The 21,728-nt window shown below is 40.7% G+C and overlaps 2 protein-coding genes across 2 annotated transcripts in view; one reads left to right on the forward strand and one right to left on the reverse strand.

Moving 5' to 3' along the window:
* Nucleotides 1-12,563, reverse strand: part of LOC117818074 (serine/threonine-protein phosphatase 2A 55 kDa regulatory subunit B beta isoform) — a 54,366-nt gene extending 41,803 nt beyond the window's left edge. The window contains exon 1 of the mRNA XM_034690932.1: nucleotides 11,975-12,563. Within this exon, the coding sequence (XP_034546823.1) occupies nucleotides 11,975-12,053 (79 nt within the window). The 5' untranslated portion in view covers nucleotides 12,054-12,563. The remainder of the gene's footprint in view (nucleotides 1-11,974) is intronic.
* Nucleotides 12,564-13,248: 685 nt separating this feature from the next.
* On the forward strand, nucleotides 13,249-17,323 carry rpl26 (ribosomal protein L26). The gene is made up of 4 exons (XM_034690504.1): nucleotides 13,249-13,379; nucleotides 14,037-14,208; nucleotides 14,300-14,440; nucleotides 17,157-17,323. Exons 2-4 carry the CDS (start codon nucleotides 14,041-14,043, stop codon nucleotides 17,283-17,285), a joined length of 438 nt encoding a protein of 145 aa, XP_034546395.1. The 5' UTR covers nucleotides 13,249-13,379; nucleotides 14,037-14,040; the 3' UTR covers nucleotides 17,286-17,323.
* Nucleotides 17,324-21,728: the final 4,405 nt, after the last annotated feature.

Consider the following 21,728-nt stretch of genomic DNA (forward strand, 5'->3'; position numbering starts at 1 on the left):
AGGGTTTTACACATTATAAAGTATTGTGAATATTATGAAAATGAGCATTAACAGGTATAGTAAAAACATATTTACTACCAAATACATCATGAGAACCATTACAGATAAAAGACAAACATGAATGGAAACAAAATTATATTTTAAGTCTAGAGTCTGTAGTGGATTGAGTCAGGAAAAAAAAGTAATTAATTTTTTGCAACTGTTGTTTCCAAACATAAAATAATCTCCCCACTGAGGTAAAATTTTGGATTAGGGAATGTCATTAGGCTGTTGTGGAAGGTTTGTAAGTTATGTCTAGGTACAAGGATAAAAAATTTCCATTCAGTTCAGTCTGACTAGAAGAAAAGAAACAAAGGCCCACTTATTGTAGTTATTTGTTGAGTAATTCATAATTCCCTCAGGAGGCAGGCAGAGTGCAGTTGAGGCTAATGAAGCTGAAACAGATTTGATCAGTCTGATGGTTTTGTTGAACTTCTCAGGCATAAAATGACCATTTGAATAATGACTGTTTAAATCTTGCTAGAATGGGAGCTTTGTGCAGTTGAAGACATTTCCACAACAAATTGGTGCCTAAAAACTCCCCAGACTGCAGGAACTGTGTGACAGTCAATTTCTCCTAACAAACCCCTCAACCCCAAACTTAATATGTTTCCCTGAAAATGCTGAAATGAAACCTTTGTCATTTGAACCATTATTCAGTTTCTCTATCCTCTGGGCTTCCATTATATGTCTGAACCAACCCCTATATAATATACAAGCACTGATCCAGGTATGATCATTTAATATTGCATTATTGTTATACAGCACACAGAAATATTTAAGGAATAACATAAAAAAGATGCTCAAAGCTCACAGACACAGTGGCTGTGAATGGAAGCAGTGTTGTAGCACTTAAGTCCAGGACTCTCCCTCATTCCAGGCCTAATTTTAGGACTCCTTACTTGTCTAGGACTCATACATTGAATGTTGACTTTTTTACAATTGTTCATCATTCCTTTTTTGGGTATAAATTTCAAACAACTTATTCAGTTTCCAGCAAGGGCTGCACATATTGCAGTCCGCATACATCTTCAGATGCCGTCTTCTTCAGCAATGGTTCCATAATAGTTCTTAGGATTCTGATTTATGCACAAGTCTTCCATTTTTTACAAAAGTTTGGTTTGATTGGTTATCCAGTGTTAAATGGAGGGGATGTTACGTCATGATTGACAGCTCTGTTAACTAATGTGGCCCCTGCAGTGTTCCTGGATTAGTAGAACAGAGAAGGAATGGCGAGAGAAAACGTGACAAATACTAACATACGAGTCATTCAACTTTGCATAGCTATGAGTGTCCGCTTCAAATCAACACAATAATTTGTTCTGCTGTGACTGTACAGGCCTGTGGGATCTTTAATGCTTTAAGAGATGTGTGTTTGGTTAGCAGAGAAAGGGTGACATCACTCCTGCAGTGTTTCTGCACATGCCTTGGCTCCATAATACGTCAACAGCTCAATATGGCAGCACCCATCGAGGCAGTATTTTGGCTTCACTTTTTACAATGAGAGGAGATAGAAGCGTGCCATCCAAATTATTGGCTGTAGAACAGAATTGAGAGGAATTAAAAACATGGCCGAAACAAGCTTGGACATGGTGTTTGTCACTTTTCGCTCTATATTTAGAACTATTTCTCCCCCAAAAAATTGTACATTTACAATTTTAGTAACAATATTATGCTTGATATTGCTGGAGCACAAGCTTATACTTCATAGAATATGAGATAATAAACCTGTTTGACTCCTGATATGACTGTATTGATTCTTTTATTTGGGCAGGCACTTCCTGAATCCCACAAGTAGCTCCTAGACTATTATATTGGCTTGAATGGTTATGGATAATGAGTAATAAAGTTAACACATCATGTAAATTTCCCCAGCTTCCTCTTCTGCATAACAACTACAGCTATAAATAAAGTGTCTCTGCCAGTGTGAATAAGTATAAATGTGCTGAAAGCAGACGCTGTTCATCACAAACTGATAACGCCAGCAGTCTGAAACTAGAGATACACAAAAATATAAAAAGAAGTAGGCTGACACAGACAGACGGTGAATTGATTTTCTGATTTATGACTCATCATGTGACATCATGTGGCACCCATCCATTCAGAGAGTTGTGTTTTTTGTTCTGTGTGTGTGTGTGTGTGTGTGTGTGTGTGTGTGTGTGTGTGTGTGTGTGTGTGTGTGTGTGTGTGTGTGTGTGTGTGTGTGTGCTGGGGTGGGGTGGGGTCGCAGAGCAGTGAAATAGAGTCAGAAAGGATAGACAGGCTGGTACTGCATGTACTGCTGCCTCATACAGTAGCATTAGGCTACATTATTAATCCAGTGCCTTGTCTTCTGTGTAGAACAGCATCCAGCCGAGCAGAGAAAGCCTTCACCACAGTATGACTTCATCAGTGATGTAGTGTCTGCCTCTCTCATCACTATACACACCTCTATACTCTGTCCATGGTGCTGACGGACAGAAAACACAACAAACATCTTTCTATCTATAGCCATCTTTACTCCAGACGATGTTTTGGTTTGATCCCTACCCCATATCGACCCTGTTTCTCAGGTGATTCTGTACAAACAGGAGCGTGATGACTGTGCAACAATAGGCAGCTATTTTCAGAGGGATATTGAAAAACTGTGCTGGGAAACTGTAAAGGGCAACGAAAGGCAAATCTAATTGGATCACAGCCATTGCTTCTGTTGGCGTGGTTGGTTTCCTCTCAAGATAACCCTGCAGCATTGTCTTTAACTCTTTCCACTGCCCTGAAAGTATACGACATTATCTCTCATATCTAGTCCCAACCAGTGAATTCCCACGGCATTGGGTTTGGAATGCTCAATCTGTGTAATTATAAGATTGTGTGTGGCTTTTTACTATCCTACAGAGACTCAATAGGTGTGACCCCAGCAACCGAAATTTAATCAAGAAGCTACTCTGTTCCTTTTAGGAAGCTTGAGTCAGCATTTTTTTGGTCTTAGCTCATTTATCTGAGGTCTCCTGTGAAATGCCCACAACGACAATCCTCTCCAGGGAATACTAAGGTCACACCACTGTGCTCTATGAGATCAGAAAGGGAAAGAAACATCTGGTGCCTCAAGCCTGTTTGCCTTTCTTTCCATAATCTTATTTTATTAGCTTTGATTTCTCCAAGGAAGCCAGCTGGATGTCCATGTTCTTGATCATTACATTAAGTGAGCCCTGCACAATGTGAGGAAATCCTGTAATGTCACAGTTCCTGTTTCTTTTTCCAATGTGTTCTTATTCAGCTAATGGTCTCCAACTGCAGCCTTCCTCCCTCGTCCCTCTCCTCTCTTGAGCAAACTTTTCAGTCACCACCAAACAGACAGCAGTTAATCTGAGGGAAGCTGACAGCTAGTTGGAACTTCATTTGACTGGCCTAATATTGTTATGCTTTCAGGGGAACCATCCATCTGATTGATCAAATCTTCACTCTGAGTGTAACAGCTGTGTATGTGTACGTAAAACAGGGGTTGGGCAAAATGACCATTCAGCAATCCTTGTCCTGACCTGTGTGATACGTTTATCGATATGCCAGGGCTGTACAGTATATTGATATTTAAATGAAAAAATATGGCGTTACTTCACTACTTCAGTGACTCCACACAATGGCACTAATGACATCAATGAAGAGGTTAACTGAAGAAGAAGTGATGCTCTTTGGGTTGGGACGAGAGGAAAGGTGGAGGATGTACTCAAGTCAGCAGAGAGAGTTTCACTCAGCTGTGATGGGCTGACTTCACTGAGTCCTACGTGACAATTACTGCACATTTTATTGACAAAGAAAGGGGAATGAATTCCTAATTGCTCCAAACTGACATGATGCATAAGACTTACACTATTTCTTATATGGCAGAAATTGTAATGAAGTCTAAGGTGAAAGAGAAGTGGGGTGAAAAAGACTGCTGTTGTCACTGCTATGAAATGTATTTTTTTTTTCATTAACTTAAAAAAAAAAAAGTATTACTAGTTTTTAAGAAATTTGAATGATTCTTTTTACTTTTAAAATAAATTTGTATTTTTTCTATAAACTTATTAAAATATTTTTGTAATAACTTTTTTAAATAAATATGTTTATTTATTCTTTTAAATACATTTGTAGTTTTTTATTAACTTTTTAATAGAAATGTGTATTTTTTAATTTACTTTTTTAAATAACTCTATTTTTTACATTTTCCTTTAGTTCTGCAAATTTAATTTAGACTAATGTTTCATTTCAAGTGCAGTGAATAATTCATTTTGCACTTTTCCTTTTCAGAACATTTGTGTTCTTCAGTTAATTATATACTGTAATGTATTATTATATTTGTGACTTCCAATATATGGGTTATCACAGAGTTGTAGTATTATCATTAACATGGGCCATGTATCGCTTATCACACTGTATTATATCACATTGTACCATAACATGTGGTATCATATTGTAACATGTTGCACCGCATTGCATCGCGTCATGGGTAACTCCACAATTATCAACTCTAACATACTTTTTTTCTTATTTAATACAATACACACAATCTTTCGTGAAGTTATTACTGTGCATGTTTATTTTATGATGACGGTTATAATCACGTCACCTTTTTCTTTTGAATGCCCAAAAAGTATTTTGGGACTGCTTACATACTGCCTGTTTTCCGTGTTAAGCTTTAACTTGCTGTGGAATCTGAACAAACATATGGGACCCTTCCTTACACACAATACAGTTTCAATAGTCCCACATACAAAGCATTTCTCTACAGCCTGTTGCTTTATCTAAAATATGTACAGCTGTTGTCGCCATTTGTTTTACTATCTTCAGCTCCAATTGTTCTTTTTATCAGCTGTACATCCTTTACAGCTGCTGCAAAACCTCATTTCAGTTTCAACCAAGCTCATCTATTCTTCTGAATCTAGAAAACTTTAAAAAGTTGCATTAAAACAAGGCGTACCTTTTATCAGTGTGTATGCCGAGATACTGTTGTGCCTTTTCGTGGTTCAAAGTGATGACATTGAAGCAACTTTGATGAAACATATTCTGTCTGCCACTCTTTGTTTCATTGCTCAATTATTCTGAGAGGTGGAACAACACACAATGCATGAACTTTACCTCAAGATTAAATGAAGGGATTTATAGAAAAACTGCCATCTTGTCTCCTTGACCCATCAGCACCCTTTATAAAACCACAGAGACAGATGGGAGAGGCAGAGAAAGAGGAAGCCCTTCCTGATGTTCTATATATACCCCAATCCCAATAGCGGTCTGTGTCTCCGTGCTGCAGCCTGCCAGCCAGAGCAAAGGCCCAGCAGAGCGGCTCGATAAGGAGCCTCTTTGTCTGCCTCTGAAGCTCCCAACAGGAGCAGAGTCGATGCTGTATAACACAAGGGTCTCCAGCACTGAGGAACACCATTTAGTGTCAGGCCTGAGGTGAAACAATTACGCTGCTTCTTCAGATTGTGAGACGATAAAGAAATGAGAGAATGAGACTTGCGTCATGTGTTTGCTGTAATGATACACTGCCTCCTATGAGGCTGTGAGAGTAACGGGAGTCTGGGCGACACTGTAATTGCTCGTTTCTTTCCTTGTTTTCATGTCCACTTGCTGTGGAGAGCAAGCAGGAAATGTTTGTGGTAAAATGAGACTGTGGACGAGTGCTGTGTGAGAAAGAGACAAGTTTGTTATGGTGTTTTTGTCTCACTGTGCAGGAGAACATCAAGTTCATTGCAGTTCCCACAGGCTCCTGAGATCCACCTGGTGAGATTCGAAGAATGGGTTGTAGCTTTCTAACTACACATCACCTTTAATTTATACCACCGCATGACATTTTGAAGCACACCATCAGGTTTTTATGTTTACAATCTACCTTCCAGGCAGCCATTTGTATCCCATCATTTCACTGAAGCACAAAAGTGACCATAGCATAGCCCATAGGTATGCACTTAATCAACACAAGCATTCTTTCACCTTGTCTCGCAGCACTGTGACAAGGTAATGCAGCTGAAAAGAAGAGAACAACATGTCCAAAGAAGAACCATATCCATGCCAACTCATACTTCAGTTTAAAAAAGCTATCATAAAACTACAGCCAAGCTTAAACACATCTAACCTGATGTTCAAACATTACCATTTCTCACTACACTGAAGGATGTTTAATGTCTCAAGATGTCAGTTTGTTTGCATTTCTCTGTTTGCCCAACCTTAGAGCAGCCATTCCTCATTTCACTCAGTGCCTCAGGACAGTTAACACGATATTACAAACCATGTATTGCAAATGCTTGATGCAATACACATGTAGTCACAAGCCACTGCTCTTCACAGGCCAGTGAGGAGCTTCACTTCAGAGTGCCAAAACACACCGCACAGACACCAGCAGATGTAGTGACTACTGCAGAGACTATTCTGATGTGAAAACAAGCGTACACACGTAGGAGCATGAATAATGTCATGTGATTGTGTAGTGAGGTTTATATGAGTGTTTTGTTTAATTTCCTACCAAGTGAAAGGTCTGTTTCATGTGGATATGACTGTAACAGCTGGCTGAATGATCTCTTCAGTAATGTTAAAAGTGGAATCAGCAGTAATCCAGTTCATGGGATTAGTGCATAATTCAGTAATAAGAGGGGAAATCACCAACTTAGCCACTTAAAACTGCATTTACTAATATCTACAGTACTTGAAGGTTTCATAACATCACAAACAAAACAGTTACATATAGCAGGCATAGAGATGCATTAAGAGAAACTACACTTGTCTTTTGGTAAATACAAGCTCAATTAAAGTGTGTTACTTATTTTCCATTAAGTTTTGTGCATTAAAAAAGTGTCCTGCAGCAGCTGGAAACAGATGTGAAGAGAGCAATAAGAGTCAAACAAGACAAAGAGAGCAAAACAAATACCACTCACTTCATAAGCTGAAGAGTTACATAGAGCTTAGGGTAACTGCAGTCATGTGATTACTCTGTGCGAGTCTGTCTCTGTAAGTACAGAGGCCCCAAGAGGACATGCTTCTTTTCATCTCTCTGTGATAACAGGTTAATTTCTGGTTGTTTTCTCAAGATCTCATCTTACACAGCTGTTTTTCTTTATAACAGATACATTTTTCATTATTTCTCATTATCTTGGTTAGTTTAATTTGTGGGGGTTCTAAAAAACAAAACAAGGCTGGTCGCTATAATAGGCCAGGCTATGACATGTCATGTTGCCACACTGAGGTTATTTCTGTGTTTGTTATGCGCTTTTGCAACTCTGGGGATATGAGTTATGATAGTGATATTTGGCTGAGATCTTGAGAAACAACTGAAAAAATGAGCTTATCACGGTCAAATGGAGTAAATAAAATGTATGGATGCATATCTGCTGTTTTCTCAAAAAGGGACAACTTTCAAAGCACTTCTATCAGATGTACTTTATGAATCAACGCAGCCCATCACTTGGGAAGGAGATAACCAGGATAAATATGGTTTCATGTGACAGCTTAATGCATTAAAACTGATCAGGAAACTTTCTGGGACTCGGTGCTGTCTCACTGCAACCAAAACCGATTTTATAATAAGAGACAGGCAGTAGCTAATATCAAATCCTTACCAACATCAATTCTTTGTTCAAAAGCAGATTTAATTCTGTCGTTCATATCTTCTCTTTGACTGGACTTTGTCTTTTCATATCACTTAACTACAACGCTTGCTGTGGAAGAGAACCTGAAGCATTTAGGTATGAAAATGTATTACTTGAGAAAACTTCAACGGCTACTTTTTGATGCCACTGAAGCTCACATGTATTCTAATGAAAAGGTGAACACCTGTCATGTGGTGTGCTGGTCTGTCTATAAGAACATTGTATACTCTCTGGAGAAGCCTGCAATAAAGTCAGGAAGTGACCCATATGATGTCATGGTGATGTCATTGGCTTATCTCAGCTTGGCCACATGAGTAACTTTGAAAAAAAACTGTGACTCAAACTTCCTGCACAGAAATTTACCAGGCAAAGTCTTTACAACAGACGGCTTTGTGGGAAATGTAGTATCCAGTGTATCAGGACTTTTCAAGAGACTAAAACACTTAATATCTCTGCATCTGCTGCCTCAAATTATTGATCCCTTTTTGGCAAGACCATCAACTTTATGAGAGTGGAATACAATCACAAGAGCATCCTGCCCCTTCAAGGACATTCTCTTTTATCTTAATGGTACTTTGCTTGTCCAGGGTGGTAAAGGGTGAAGTAAAACGTGCCCATGAACAGCACAGTAACTTTAAATATTTTAAGAAACAAAACTGGTGTTCTAGATCAACCACTTCTTCCTTTCACCTTATTTCTCTCCAGGATCCTTTTAAGCACTCTTTGTTCCCTGTTCTCACATCTTTCTCCCCTCTAAACAGAAAAGCTGAGCTAACTGAAACACACCAGTCACGTGTACAAGTGTGTGGAAGCCTTATGAGTGAGTGTGTATTTAGGGTGTTTATCCCCAGTGGCATGCAAGGACGGTAGGGCTCTGAGGAGTGTGTTGTGAGCTGTGAAGTGGGTGTCTGTCAGAGTAACAACATAACAGGACGCACGATAATGGCACACACACACTCACACACACACAAATATGCTCTCTTCCTCACCAAGAAAACTCCAACTCGGTGTCATGCTTTGTCAAAACGCAGACAGAAGTCTCCCTCAGGCACAGCCATGACAAGTTTGCTGCTCTTCTTATGAATAAAAGAGCTGTGAAAACTGCAAAACACACAGACACATGTATACAAATACACACACAACAAAGGACATGATAAATGTCAGTTATAGACATTAATCAAAAAGACTTCTCTCAACGTGGATCTTAAATATTCATTATTCTTCTTTTTATGTCACAGTCAAACAAAAAATGAATCCAGAGCGGATATTACAGACTTTACAGCAGCTAGAAAGAGGAAGAGGAGGAAGCACAGGCAGGACTGGATGTCTGATTGATGGCAGCAAGGCATCAGTTGGGGACGCACATTTTTCCCTGACTCAAACATAAAACAGCAACAGAGAGAGACACACACACTCACACAAACACACATCCATCAGAAACCTTTAAGACTTAATCCATCACACCAGAACTGACAGACTGATGTGAAATGGGAAAAAAAGAGGACACCAGGGGACAAAAGAAGAGGAAAAATAGATAAAAGACACACTGAGACTGGTGCAAACTCATCCAGGACTTTAAACACACACACACACACACACACACACACACACACACACACACACACACACACACACACACACACACACACACACACACACACACACACAAAGACAGGCAGTCAAAAGCTGTCTGTGCATACCTCAGAGAGGGGACCCAGGTGAATCCAAGTGATGCTGGCACACTGCTCTCCACAATGGCCCAAATAAACAAAACAAACACACACACACACACACACACACACACACACACACACACACACACACACACGCACACGCACACGCACACGCACACGCACACGCAATACGGTCCAGCACAGGGCTTATATAATGTATTTTCCACCAACATGGTAACTGCACACTCATCTTCCCTGGGGTGAACTCTGCTCAGCTGGAGCCGACATGAATGCTGGGGGATTTTGAAGAGGGAGGGGAGAGGGAGGGAAAGGGGTGGGGGAAGGCATTGAGAGGAACAAGAAGGGCAACAGCAGTGCACAGACCATCCTCCTCACGACCAGGAAGCCTACTAGAAAAGCAAAACACAGCTACAAGGTCAAGGCAGGAAGAGCAAGCAGAGGGGTAAACAAACAGGAGCGTCTATGAAAAGCAAACACACATGCATGCCTCCAGCTGTTCATCAAAAAAACACACACACTTCAACGGGTTGCGTGCAGATGAGATCGCCTCTGCCATTTTTACACGTCATGTTTCCAAGGTCATCTGCTGTGTCATCACAGCCCTCTGGCCTCTGGCACATGAGAGTCAACGTCTCTGACTCGCTCTCTGGGTACGACTGCTTCATATTTCTTCATGCAGAGAACGATGCGGGATCACATATCACATTACTGAGGCTGAGGATTGCAGCTCCACATTTACTGATCTATCATTTCCTCCATTACACCGCTCCCTTATCTCCTGCAGAAGCCCTGAGAGTCAGACAGAGTTAAGAGAGTAGGGGCGGAGGATTGGGTTTGTTGACTTCCACTCTTAGATTCATGATCTCCTGTTTATGGTGATCATATCTCTACATTTCATAGGGCAATAATATTTTTTTTGATATGAACACTATAAAACTAGCAGTGTGTGAATCTTTAAAACATCACATTTGAAAATGCTGAGCAGCTGTTATAATAGAAAAAGTATTCGGCAAGGACACACTGCTGGAGCACTAAAGTTCTCCACCTTTAAAACAGTCAAACTTGAGTTTCTAATATCTCACCATCCTAAACTTTTTGCCACATCTCAACAACTGTCTAGCTTTGTTGATAACATCAAGTCATAATGAGAATTCATCCCCCAACAACACACACCAAGACAAAGACTTGTTTCAAAAGTGTTTTACCCTTAAAGTACATTAAAACACCCTTACTGCGCAAGAATATTTGCTTGTTTTATTGTCTGTTCCACAATTTGCTGGTTCCACCTCCAAAGACAAGACCTCTGACTGATTTGCTTTTTATTTCAGATATCCACTCCCCCCACACTCTATAGGCCACAATTCATTAATGTTCAACATTTAAGTAATGATGTATGCATTCATTTTCTTTCTTTTACAATGTATGTTTTCCACTAATGACGGATCAACACTATGTTTATTAGGTAATTCTGAGTATTGTGTAAACATTTTGTTAGCCTCTGGGTGGTTTGATCAGGATTTTGTTAAAATATAAAAGTAAACCCCTCAAAGTAAAATTTTTGTTGTTGTATTTTGAATTGCTAATCATGGTCTCAAGAAGGTCGGTGACAAGGAGAAAACAGAGTGAAAGTTGGTAAAAGGGAAAGTTAATGGGTGTGATGGAGCAGAAGAAGACACGAGCGAGGGAGCGAGGGAGCGAGGGAGTATACAGTATATGTATGTATATCCCATTCAGACCTTTCATCTTACTCTCTGATTGTAGACTGTATATATGGGTCAGGTCTACAGGCTGTTACAGGCCCTGTGTCTGACCCTCACACACTGTACTGTATACTGTACCACACCATCTTCCTTCCTGTGCCAGAGGGGCTGAGGGCAGAGCGCGCACAGGAAGGAGGGCAACCATGCAAAGCTAAATAATGCAGTGGCTCAGTCTCCACATTACGACCCAGTAAATGGCTGGTTATACAAACACTCAGACCCTCTCCGGCCGCCCTGTCAGACAGCACAATGAGCAGGATGAATTGAAATGCTATGAATTGTTTTATTGCCATCACGTGGAGGTCAATTCAACATTTGAACTCAGCAAAACTCTTTGAACTGAGACAATAACTGTGTTCATGCTGGGTGTACTACATGGTCATGGTTTTGGCATTAATGGTACATTCCATCCTCTGAGTTAAGTTAATTAAATCTGATGTTGTGCATGCTGACCACTGTTATCTAAGCAAAGTGTGACTGGGGAAATAAATGAATAGGCTAAAGGAGCAATGTAAAACACTTGTCATGCAACTCCACAAACTGAGTGTCTCTCTTGGTATGTAGGCCTGTGTGTGGCATCAAGGAGTGATACAATGAGTGCCACTCTTTACACCAGAAAGCCACACAATCACACACATTATCATCTTTAGTCATCAGTTATCTCTACCATTCATCCAAATTTGTAAATGGCTCCAACAACTTCATGCACCATGACAAATCTGCAGTGTGGTAGCAGTATACTGTACAATCTGTAACTGTACAATCTAACTTCTGCACACATGTAAACTGCATGTGCCGGAGACAGATGAGCCAAACATTCATGTCACACACTCAAAGTAAGCAACTAACAGCCCCTGACAGCCCCCTCGGCGTCCCACCCTACCTTCTGTGTGGCAAGTGGAGGACAGGATGGTGCTCGGAGGGCGGAAGAGGTACGGCAGATAACGGGAAAAACATTTCATCTTCTTCTCCGATGCTTGCCAGCGGCTGAAGAGCGCTGCGTTGCGGGCTCCACATCCGCACTGCTGCCGCGACAGTCAGCCAGAGAGGAACCAGGGGAGTGCGGGAGGGGAGAGAGGCTCTCTGTCCGCGGCGCAGGGGGCTATGACAGCATCAATTTCGCAGGCAGACAGCGCAGGCGGGCGGGCAGACAGGCAGTGGGCTCCGGTGAAACTGCGCGCCACCCTGGGAGCAAACAGCGCACGGTGTCAGCGCAACCTCCGCTTTCGTGTCGGTAGTCCACTCCGTGTGTGTGTATGTGTGCGTGTGTGTGTGAGAGAGAGAGCAGGACAGGGGGTCGCCTCCTCAGTCGTCTCACATGGGAGGTCAGTGAATGTGTGGTCTGCCGGTGAAAACATCCAGCTTCACACCCTCCCTTGAGCGTGTTTGTTTGTTAGTTGGCATGAGGACACAATTATCTGCATCTGATGACAGATAAGATGATGTTGTCCCCGCAATTCTTGAAGGATATTAAATTTATGTAAGCCACCTAAGATTTTCACATCACCTTATTCAGCAGTAATACACTGATTGCATATCCCATTACTGGTTGTACACATCTAAAACTACATATTAATAACGGCATAGTGAAGAACAAAGCCTAAAACTTAATGAATCATAGACAAAACTTGCTTCAAACTACTCACAGGGTCATTGATTAATTGGCTTTGGCGCCATCTTGTGGTAATATATTTATATAAACAGCAAACGAGAGATCAAACCCTGGAATTTATTGCAGAATGGCTTGAAACTCAAGGAGATGGTGTGAATGTTTTTAAATCTAAAATGAAAGACCGTGAAGCTGAATCTTTTGAAAGTCATTGTTTTAGTGTAATTACACACAAGTGTACTTCGGTTCTCTGTGTGTGTCTATGTCTGTAACTTGTAACTTGTGTTTTTTGCTGCTGACTGTCTTGGCCAGGTCTCCCTTGGAAAAAAAATCATATGTCGTTGGTGCAACTCTCCTTGTCATGGCATGGTTTTGTTCTTTGTTTTTGTTTGTTGTTGTTGTTGTTGTTGTTTTCGTGTTGTTTTTTACTCTATAGTGTTTTGTATACTGTTTTTCTGAATAAGAATGAAGAAAAATTACAAAAAAATACAAATAATAAAAAAATAATCACATGTCTTAAATTAAATGTTTTTCTTTGATATTACCAATAAAAAATATATTGTTTTACTGTTTCTGTTAACTTTACACTGACATCTCGCGAGACTTGGATGTGAACTAATGCCAGCGGAAGTAGTTCACGAGTCTCTTTTCCGCCGGCCATAGAGGAGTGAACGGCAGGGTAAGAATTCCTGGCGAATATTTTCACTAAAGTTATCAACATCCATCCTACCTGTAATGGCACTGCATACCCCGATAACAGTCTAAACACTCCGATAACTTTGTGTCAAGACAAGTAAAGCGAATATTGCGCCCATATTGATAATAGATGACAGATTAAAACGTCCCTGTATATGGTGCCTGTGTGAGCTCCGGCAGTATCCGCATGTCGGCTAATGTGACTGTGGCTGCTCTGTTTCTTGTCTTAGCGATGTATGTTGGGCCGTTTATGCAGCGTATTTCTTCACTTGTAATTAGTGACTTGTTTGGTTCTATTAGAAAGCTTATTTTGGTTAAGGGTTACTACGCGTGAATCTACAACATGTTATGCTAACTATGTGGCTGCTTTAGCTAACTTAGCATATAGCATGTAAAACTGCTCCCTTTCTGTCACTTATAGAGCAACACTGCTTGTGTAGATGTGTCGAAGTGTTGCTGTGGTAGTCTCACAACATCCCTATTAGTTCAATAAGAGGTTATGTATGAACCTCCACATGTGATTTATACAAACTCGTGTTGCTGCTAGCGTCTACCAGGCATCTGCCTTCATTTCAGAGGACGACTCCTCCGTAGATGAACGCCAGCGGATTACTTATCTATATGTTTTCTGTGTCCACAGCACAATGAAGCTGAATCCATTTGTCACCTCCTCCCGCCGCAAGAACCGTAAGAGGCATTTCAATGCCCCCTCACACATCAGGAGGAAGATCATGTCTTCCCCTCTGTCCAAGGAGCTCAGACAGAAGTACAACGTGAGGTCCATGCCCATCCGCAAAGATGACGAAGTCCAGGTAGAGTTGTTTGCTTGTTTGACAGTTTCTCCTTATAGATATTAAAACTTAAGATACTTTTATTTGACATGATATCGCGGTTTTCAAACAGGTGGTCCGCGGACACTACAAAGGCCAGCAGATTGGCAAAGTGGTGCAGGTCTACAGGAAGAAGTATGTCATCTACATCGAGCGTGTGCAGAGAGAGAAGGCCAACGGAACCACAGTCCATGTCGGCATCCACCCCAGCAAGGTGAGACACTGTTGTATTGATGGTGTGTGAGGGTCATTGTCTTCATGGCAGTAAACTTGAATCAAAATGTTAAGTCAGTTGTATTTTGTATTTAACTGTGAAAGCTGTGTGTTTGAGATGACCTGATTCAGTTGAAGTGTGATGTTGAAGTGAATGTTACATCAGCAAACATGTAGTGATCTTTGAATGCAGACCACGTCAAGCTGTGCATCCATGCTGGTGCTTAAAAGATGCCCTTGTTGCTAGGGATGGGTACGATTACTCGAGTACTCGCCGTTGACCCCATTATTTGAATAGCATTTTGTTATTCGCGCATCTGGCAAGATAATCATACAGCGTTACATGTGTGACCATGTGCGTTTTGTTTTCGTCTAAATGAATAAATTAGGTAGGAAAATAATTAACGGGATATAAATGTTTGACTTCTCCGGCCACGGCTTCAGCTTTAGAACACACCGAGCCAGATTTCAGCAAAAACAATGGTTTTACGGCAGCTACGGCAACTCTCAAGGAACACGTTATTCAACCGAAAGCGAAAGCACAACAGACACAGAACCATCTGTAACACCTGTGGCATGTCAGTTATAAAAAGTAATGTCTGGAAGTGCTTCGAAAGAACGATGAAGTTAATGTGCAGTGCAAGATATGTGGTGTTACACTTGCATACCATAGAAATACTAGTTTGATGCTTAACCACATACACTTCAAGCACAAGGAGAAAACAGCGGAGACGGATAACAGGCAGTCTCACATCACGTCTTTTGCTCGCCCTGTTAGCACATGTCGTTATAATGAAACCAGAGCGGAGAAGATTAGCCTGATAGTAACCAAAATGGTAACTGGAGATATGCTCCCATTAAGTTTTGTGTAAGGAGACGGCTTCAAAGAGCTGATCGCGTTAGTCAAGCCGGAGTACAAGCTACCATCACAAAGAACAAACAACTACGAGTGGAAAAGATGTATGAAGAAAAGGCAGCAGAACATACTACAATTCTGGTCCAGTAGGTCCGTGTCCGACGGACTTTTATCTATCTATTTTTGTTTATGGTTAATGAAAAATAATAATTGCGAGTACTCGAGTAATCGTTCATTAGGAAATTCGAGTAATCGATTACAAGGATTACAGTAAATTCCCATCCCTACTTGTTGCCTGTAGTGTCATTGTTGTGAATTCAATAGATACACGTAACCTGGCAAGTTCAGTCACAATTTCTCTTCTGAGAGCATCACCAACCTAACTTTTATTGCATTGTTGAAGTACTAGAGGAATATTATTTCATAGTGGCTCAGATGTTGTGTGACTGACCTTGCTAGATACTCTGTAATGTAGGTGAGAGTAACTGTGTTATGCAGTCTTTAGAAACTGCTGGATAACAAACTGGTTGCTTTATTTAAGTGTATGCTAAGTGAAAGACCTTATTGTTATTGTTGTATCACAAAGGTGGTGTTGAACTCCCTTTTTTGTTATACCGCATTATAGACAGTGTTTCTGATTGGTTGACAGCATTTACATGTGTAACACAGACTATCTAAACCCGCCATTAGGCAATCGAGCAATCCAGACACATGCCCTCTCATGTCAAATTGTATGTCGTATGCTTAACTGGTTATGGATGACTACATTTATTAAATTGTTTTTGTTAACATTTAAATATAATTGCATAGTCATTGTTCTACGATTATGATGGCAGTCAGAAATGTGGTTCATGGCTTAATAATATGATAGAAGAAATAAAATCCTTCGTCATGCAGTCATTTGGAAAATTCATAGATCAGAAAGATCAAGTGTCATGTTGTTTATAGTGTTGTGATTTGCATTCTGTTGTAGTGTTTCTTGAGTTTGTGTTTGCATCTTTATGAAAATGTGGCCTAAAGTCTACTGAGTCATGCAGCCTGCTATAACATAATCTGAAGAAAGAAACAGTTGCATCATATTGCACTCTGCTCTTTTTGTGGCATTTAAACAGATAAGTGTGTTGGTACAACCATTTCCTACCATCACAATTGAAAATGTGTCGCAACAAAGGCCCGTTATAACATCCATTTACTCCACCTAAATACATGTTTAGCATTGTGGTGCACCGTCAGATATGTTAACATCCATGATCACATTCAGGTAGCAATGAGTTTCAGAATGTGTCCTGTTTGTACACTGTCAAGAGGAAGTCTCCCAGATGTGACTGCTGAAAACTGCAGCATGTTTACTGTTAGTGTGGCTCATGTGAAGTAGTGAAATCTGACCGAAGCTCCGGTATTTTGAATTGGAGCATTTGTTTGAGCTCAGAGGTCCATTTTCAGAAATGTTAACATGACATAGCAACAGCATTGAAAGACACAGGTGTATGTAGTAGCAATAATGAAGGGTTCGGTTCAATAGGAGTTTTTCATGGGCCCTTTAATTGGCAGAAATAAACAGACAGATTCCTGTTTTGTAGGTGTATGGATCATACCTACACAGTTACTGTTGTGGCATTTATTTTATATATGGCACAGAATTATTTCCCTTTGAAAACAATGTGCATATACACACAGGAGTCTGGCAGTAACAAGTAAAGTTACTACAAGCGTGTTGTGAACATGTCTGAAAATGTATTTGTCAGGAGTTAGAATGTTCACAGAATGTTCCAGGTAGCCCCCTATTTTGAAATAATTGATACCACTGATGCTAAGAAGTGCCATGACTTGATCACTAATTTTTTTGTATCTTTATTTTCAGGTGGTTATTACAAGGCTAAAGCTGGACAAGGACCGCAAGAAGATCCTGGAGCGCAAGGCCAAGTCTCGCGCCGATGGAAAGGAGAAGGGCAAATACAAGGAGGAGACCATCGAGAAGATGCAGGAGTGAAAAAGATCTTTTGCTATCAATAAACTGTATAAATGGACCATACTTTGTCTGTTTCATCTTTTAGCTGTAAACTTGTTTTGAAGGTAATGGGATTTCTGATCAACATTTATCCCTTTAATTAGTCAAATAAAATGAATCTCCTACAGAACTATCTTGGGTCACTTAGGTATGTGTCAGGGTTCCCACGCGTCCTGGAAAACAGTTGACCAGTTTTCCACTACTGGAAAACACCTGGAAAATGGGAGAAAAAGTCAAACGTCCTGGAAAATCACATGACCCGATTAACAAAACATCCCCATTCATTGAAAGTTGAGTGCACGCTGTGCTGGAAAAGACAGCGACACTGCACAACTTTTTTCACATCTTTTCTCCTTCACTTCATAATCATGCATTCACAGAAAACGGGCGTATATTGTTTATGTTTTATGGTACATTAACCTTGTAGAGTGCTCTTTTGATTCAAAGAGTCTTATATTTAAGTTATAGTGTGACCAGCGGAATCGGGCTCGGGCAGAGAGCTTGGGGGTCTGTGCCTCACAACTTTCTCTGCAGGCTGAGAGCTCAACTACCGTACTCTAGCTCAGTTGTTCTCAAAGTGGGGTCCTGGGACCCCTGGGGGTCCGCGAACCATGGAGTAGGGGTCCGTAAAATAATTTGAATACATTTCTAATGAATTATAAAATTGTGCTGTGTCATTACAAAACAGCATATACACCATTGTTATGATACCATTTGGTGGCTCGAAGGGATATGTGAGTCTTGCTACTGTTAATTTTCTGAAAGCGTTTAAGATCAATTACTTGAAAAGTATAAATGCTGTCATGTTGAGTCCACAGGGAATGAAATGACCCTCTGTTTTAAAGTATACAAGTGGTATTGACTTGATTCAAATTGAAGTGTTATCTGTTTATCACTATGGTACAGGTCTGAAGTATTTACATTGATACGTTTTACAATACAAATAGTTCCAAGGGAAACGAAGAGTGCAAATGGTAGTAAGGATCTGCTTTAGTGATGGAAAGTTCGGCTCTTTTCAGAGAGCCGTCTCTTTTAACTCAGCTTCCAAAGAAGAGCCGGCTCTTTTGACTCCTGAACGGCTCCTAATTAAGGATCTTTTGTAGCCGTATATTTTACCTTAACTTTGCAAAAAATAATGGTTTGTGTTGAAAACCCTTTTATGTAGGGTGTTTTTATGAGAAGACTCATAATTGACCAATTTGGTGCATTTATTCTGTTACAAACCATTCTTACCCTAACCCTAGGGTTAGGGTTGTGGTCAGGGTTAGGGTTGGGATTAGTGTTATGGTTAGGGTTAGGATTAGGGTTATGATTAGGATTAAGGTTAGGGTTAGGATTAGTGTTAGGGTTGTGATTAGGGTTGGGTTGTGGTTAGGGTTCGGATTAGGGTTAGGATTAAGGTTAGGGTTTTGATTAGGGTTAGGGTTGTGATTAGGGTTTTGATTAGGGTTAGGGTTGTGATTAGGGTTAGGGTTAGAGTTAGGGTTGTGATTAGAGTTAAGGTTATGATTAGGGTTAGGGTTAGGGTTAGAACCGAACCAGATCTGAACCAGAACCGAACCAGAACCAAACCAGAACAGAACCGTACAAGAACCAAACCAGAACCAAACTCAAGCAAGCCGAACCAGAACCGTCCAGTACTGAACCAGAACCGAACCAGAACCGAACCAGAACCAGAATAGAACCAGAACCGAACCAGAACCAGAAACGTACCAGAACAGAACTGAACCAGAACCGTCCTGAACTGAACCAGAACCGAACCAGAACCAAACCAGAACCAAACCAGAACCAGAACCGTACCAGAACCGAACTAGAACACAACCGGACCAGAACCGGACCAGTACCAAACCAGCACTGAACCGAACTAGAGTTAGGGTTAAGGTTGGGATTAGAGTTAGGGTTAGGGTTATGATTAGGGTTAGGGTTAGAATTAGGGTTAGGGTTAGGATTAGGGTTAGGGTTAGGGTCAGAGTTGTGATTAGGGTTAAGGTTATGATTAGGGTTAGGATTGGGGTTAGGGTTAGGGTTAGAACCGAACCAGAACCGGACCAGAACCAGAACAGAACCGTACAAGAACCAAACCAGAACGAAACTCAATCAAAGAGAACCAGAACCAAATTTAAGCAAGCCCAACCAGAACCGAACCAGACCCGTCCAGAACCGAACCAGAACCAAACCAGAACTGTCCAGAACTGAACCAGAACTGTCCAGAACTGAACTAGAACCGAACCGAGCCAGAACCCTACCAGTTCCAAACCAGCACTGGACCGAACTAGAGTTAGGGTTAAGGTTGGGATTAGAGTGAGGGTTAGGGTTATGATTAGGGTTAGGGTTAGAATTAGGGTTAGGGTTAGGATTAGGGTTAGGGTTAGGGTTGGGATTAGGATTAGGGTTAGGGTTAGGATTAGGGTTAGGGTTAGGGTTGTGATTAGGGTTAGGTTTAGGATTAGGGTTAGGATTAGGGTAAGGGTTAGGATTAGGTTCAGGATTATTGTTAGGGTTAGGATTAGGGTTAGCATTAGGGTTTGGGTTATGATTAGGGTTAGGGTTAGGGTTGGGATTAGAGTTAGAGTTAGGGTTAGGGTTGGAGTTAGAGTTTGGGTTAGAGTTTTGGTTAGGGTTGGGGTTGTGATTAGGGTTAGGGTTGGGATTAAGGTTAGGGTTAGGATTAGGGTGAGGGTTAGGATTAGGATAAGGGTTAGGGTTAGGATTAGGGTTAGGGTTGTGATTATGGTTAGGGTTGTGGTTAGGGTTTTGGTTTGGGATTAAGATTAGGGTTAGGATTAGGGTTAGGGTTGTGATTAGGGTTAGAGTCGTGGTTAGGGTTAGGGTTGTTATTAGGGTTAAAGTTATGATTAGGGTTAGGATTAGGGTTAGGGTTGTAATTAGGGTTAGGGTCGTGGTTAGGGTTAGGGTTGTTATTAGGGTTAAAGTTATGATTAGGGTTAGGATTAGGGTTGGGGTTAGGATTAGGGTTAGGATTAGGTTCAGGATTAGGGTTAGGGTTAGGATTAGGGTTTGGGTTAGGGTTATGATTAGGGTTAGGGTTGGGATTAGAGTTAGGGTTTTGATTAGGGTTAGGGTTGTGATTAGGGTTTTGATTAGGGTTGGGTTTGTGATTAGGGTTTTGATTAGGGTTAGGGTTGTGATTAGGGTTAAGGTTAGAGTTAGGGTTGTGATTAGAATTAAGGTTATGATTAGGGTTAGGGTTGGGATTAGAGTTAAGGTTTTGATTAGGGTTAGGGTTGTGATTAGGGTTTTGATAAGGTTTTGGGCTTGTGTTTATCACTCACTGATGAGGTCATCTTAATCACCTGTATATTTGTGTGTGTGTGTGTGTGTGTGTGTGTGTGTGTGTGTGTGTGTGTGTGTGTGTGTGTGTGTGTATGTGTGTGCATGCGTGTGTGTATGTGTGTGTGTGCGTGTGTCTTTGTGTCAGTCAGCACTGATTAGGTCATCTGAGTCAGCATTGTCTCCAACTGTCATTAACTGTTACCAGGACCAGCTTTGTAACTGCTGTGTGACAGTTGATTAAGAATGGGATTCATGGGGAAAATTAGGGTCTACATATGCCCACACTGTGCGATAACCGTAATAGCTATCAGAAAAATGATCAAACCGTGAGCATCACAAGACCCTGATGAATATAGTGTTGTGTTTTTCATGTCTGTACAGTCAGAAATGTAGTCAGAAATATTTAACATTACAGTAGATGGCCGAGCAGAGAGACTTTCTCTGACAGTTGATGACCTGCTGGCTCAACGGTACAATCTTTGGCTTTGGTTACCTCTTTGACAGAAGCAGGAGAAGACAGGGAACGTTTTGATGTCTTATTTGTGTATGTGGAGTTAATTGTTTGGATTTTCTGGCAGTTTGTTTGGAGAATTTCAAAGATCTCATCAGCAGGCCTCGGCCTCTGTCTGATGACATCACATGCTCTGCTGCCATGAACATTCCGCCATACACACCAATGGTAAAGTTTGAAAAGCAGCAAAAAACTGTCATTTAAGCTGTAAAATATCAAAAACTGTAAAAGATACAGAGAAACGTTAAATACAACATTAATAGCTGAAAGATTTGTGAACATTTTAATGCAAAAATGAAGGCTGTTAGTTGAAGTATACTGAAGCTGTAGAATCTCAAAGTTGAATGAGTCAAAGGCAAATTTGCTGAATTCTCCCATCTGTTTCAATGTTAAAAAAAGTTTAAATAAAGTTGAATTATTCAAAAAGTATACGGGGTGAATACGTCAAAAGTAATAGCCTGCAAGAGGTGAAGAAGCTGAATAGTTGAAAAGTTGAATGGTGAAAATCGGACAAAATTTGAAGGCTGTGAAAGGCGTAACGGAAGAAGAAAAATATTAAAGTTTAGGAATAACAATATGTTGAAAAGCTGACTCAGCATTTCAACATAATAAACTAATAT

Source organism: Notolabrus celidotus, chromosome 8, assembly GCF_009762535.1.
Source record: "Notolabrus celidotus isolate fNotCel1 chromosome 8, fNotCel1.pri, whole genome shotgun sequence".
NCBI lineage: Eukaryota > Metazoa > Chordata > Actinopteri > Labriformes > Labridae > Notolabrus > Notolabrus celidotus.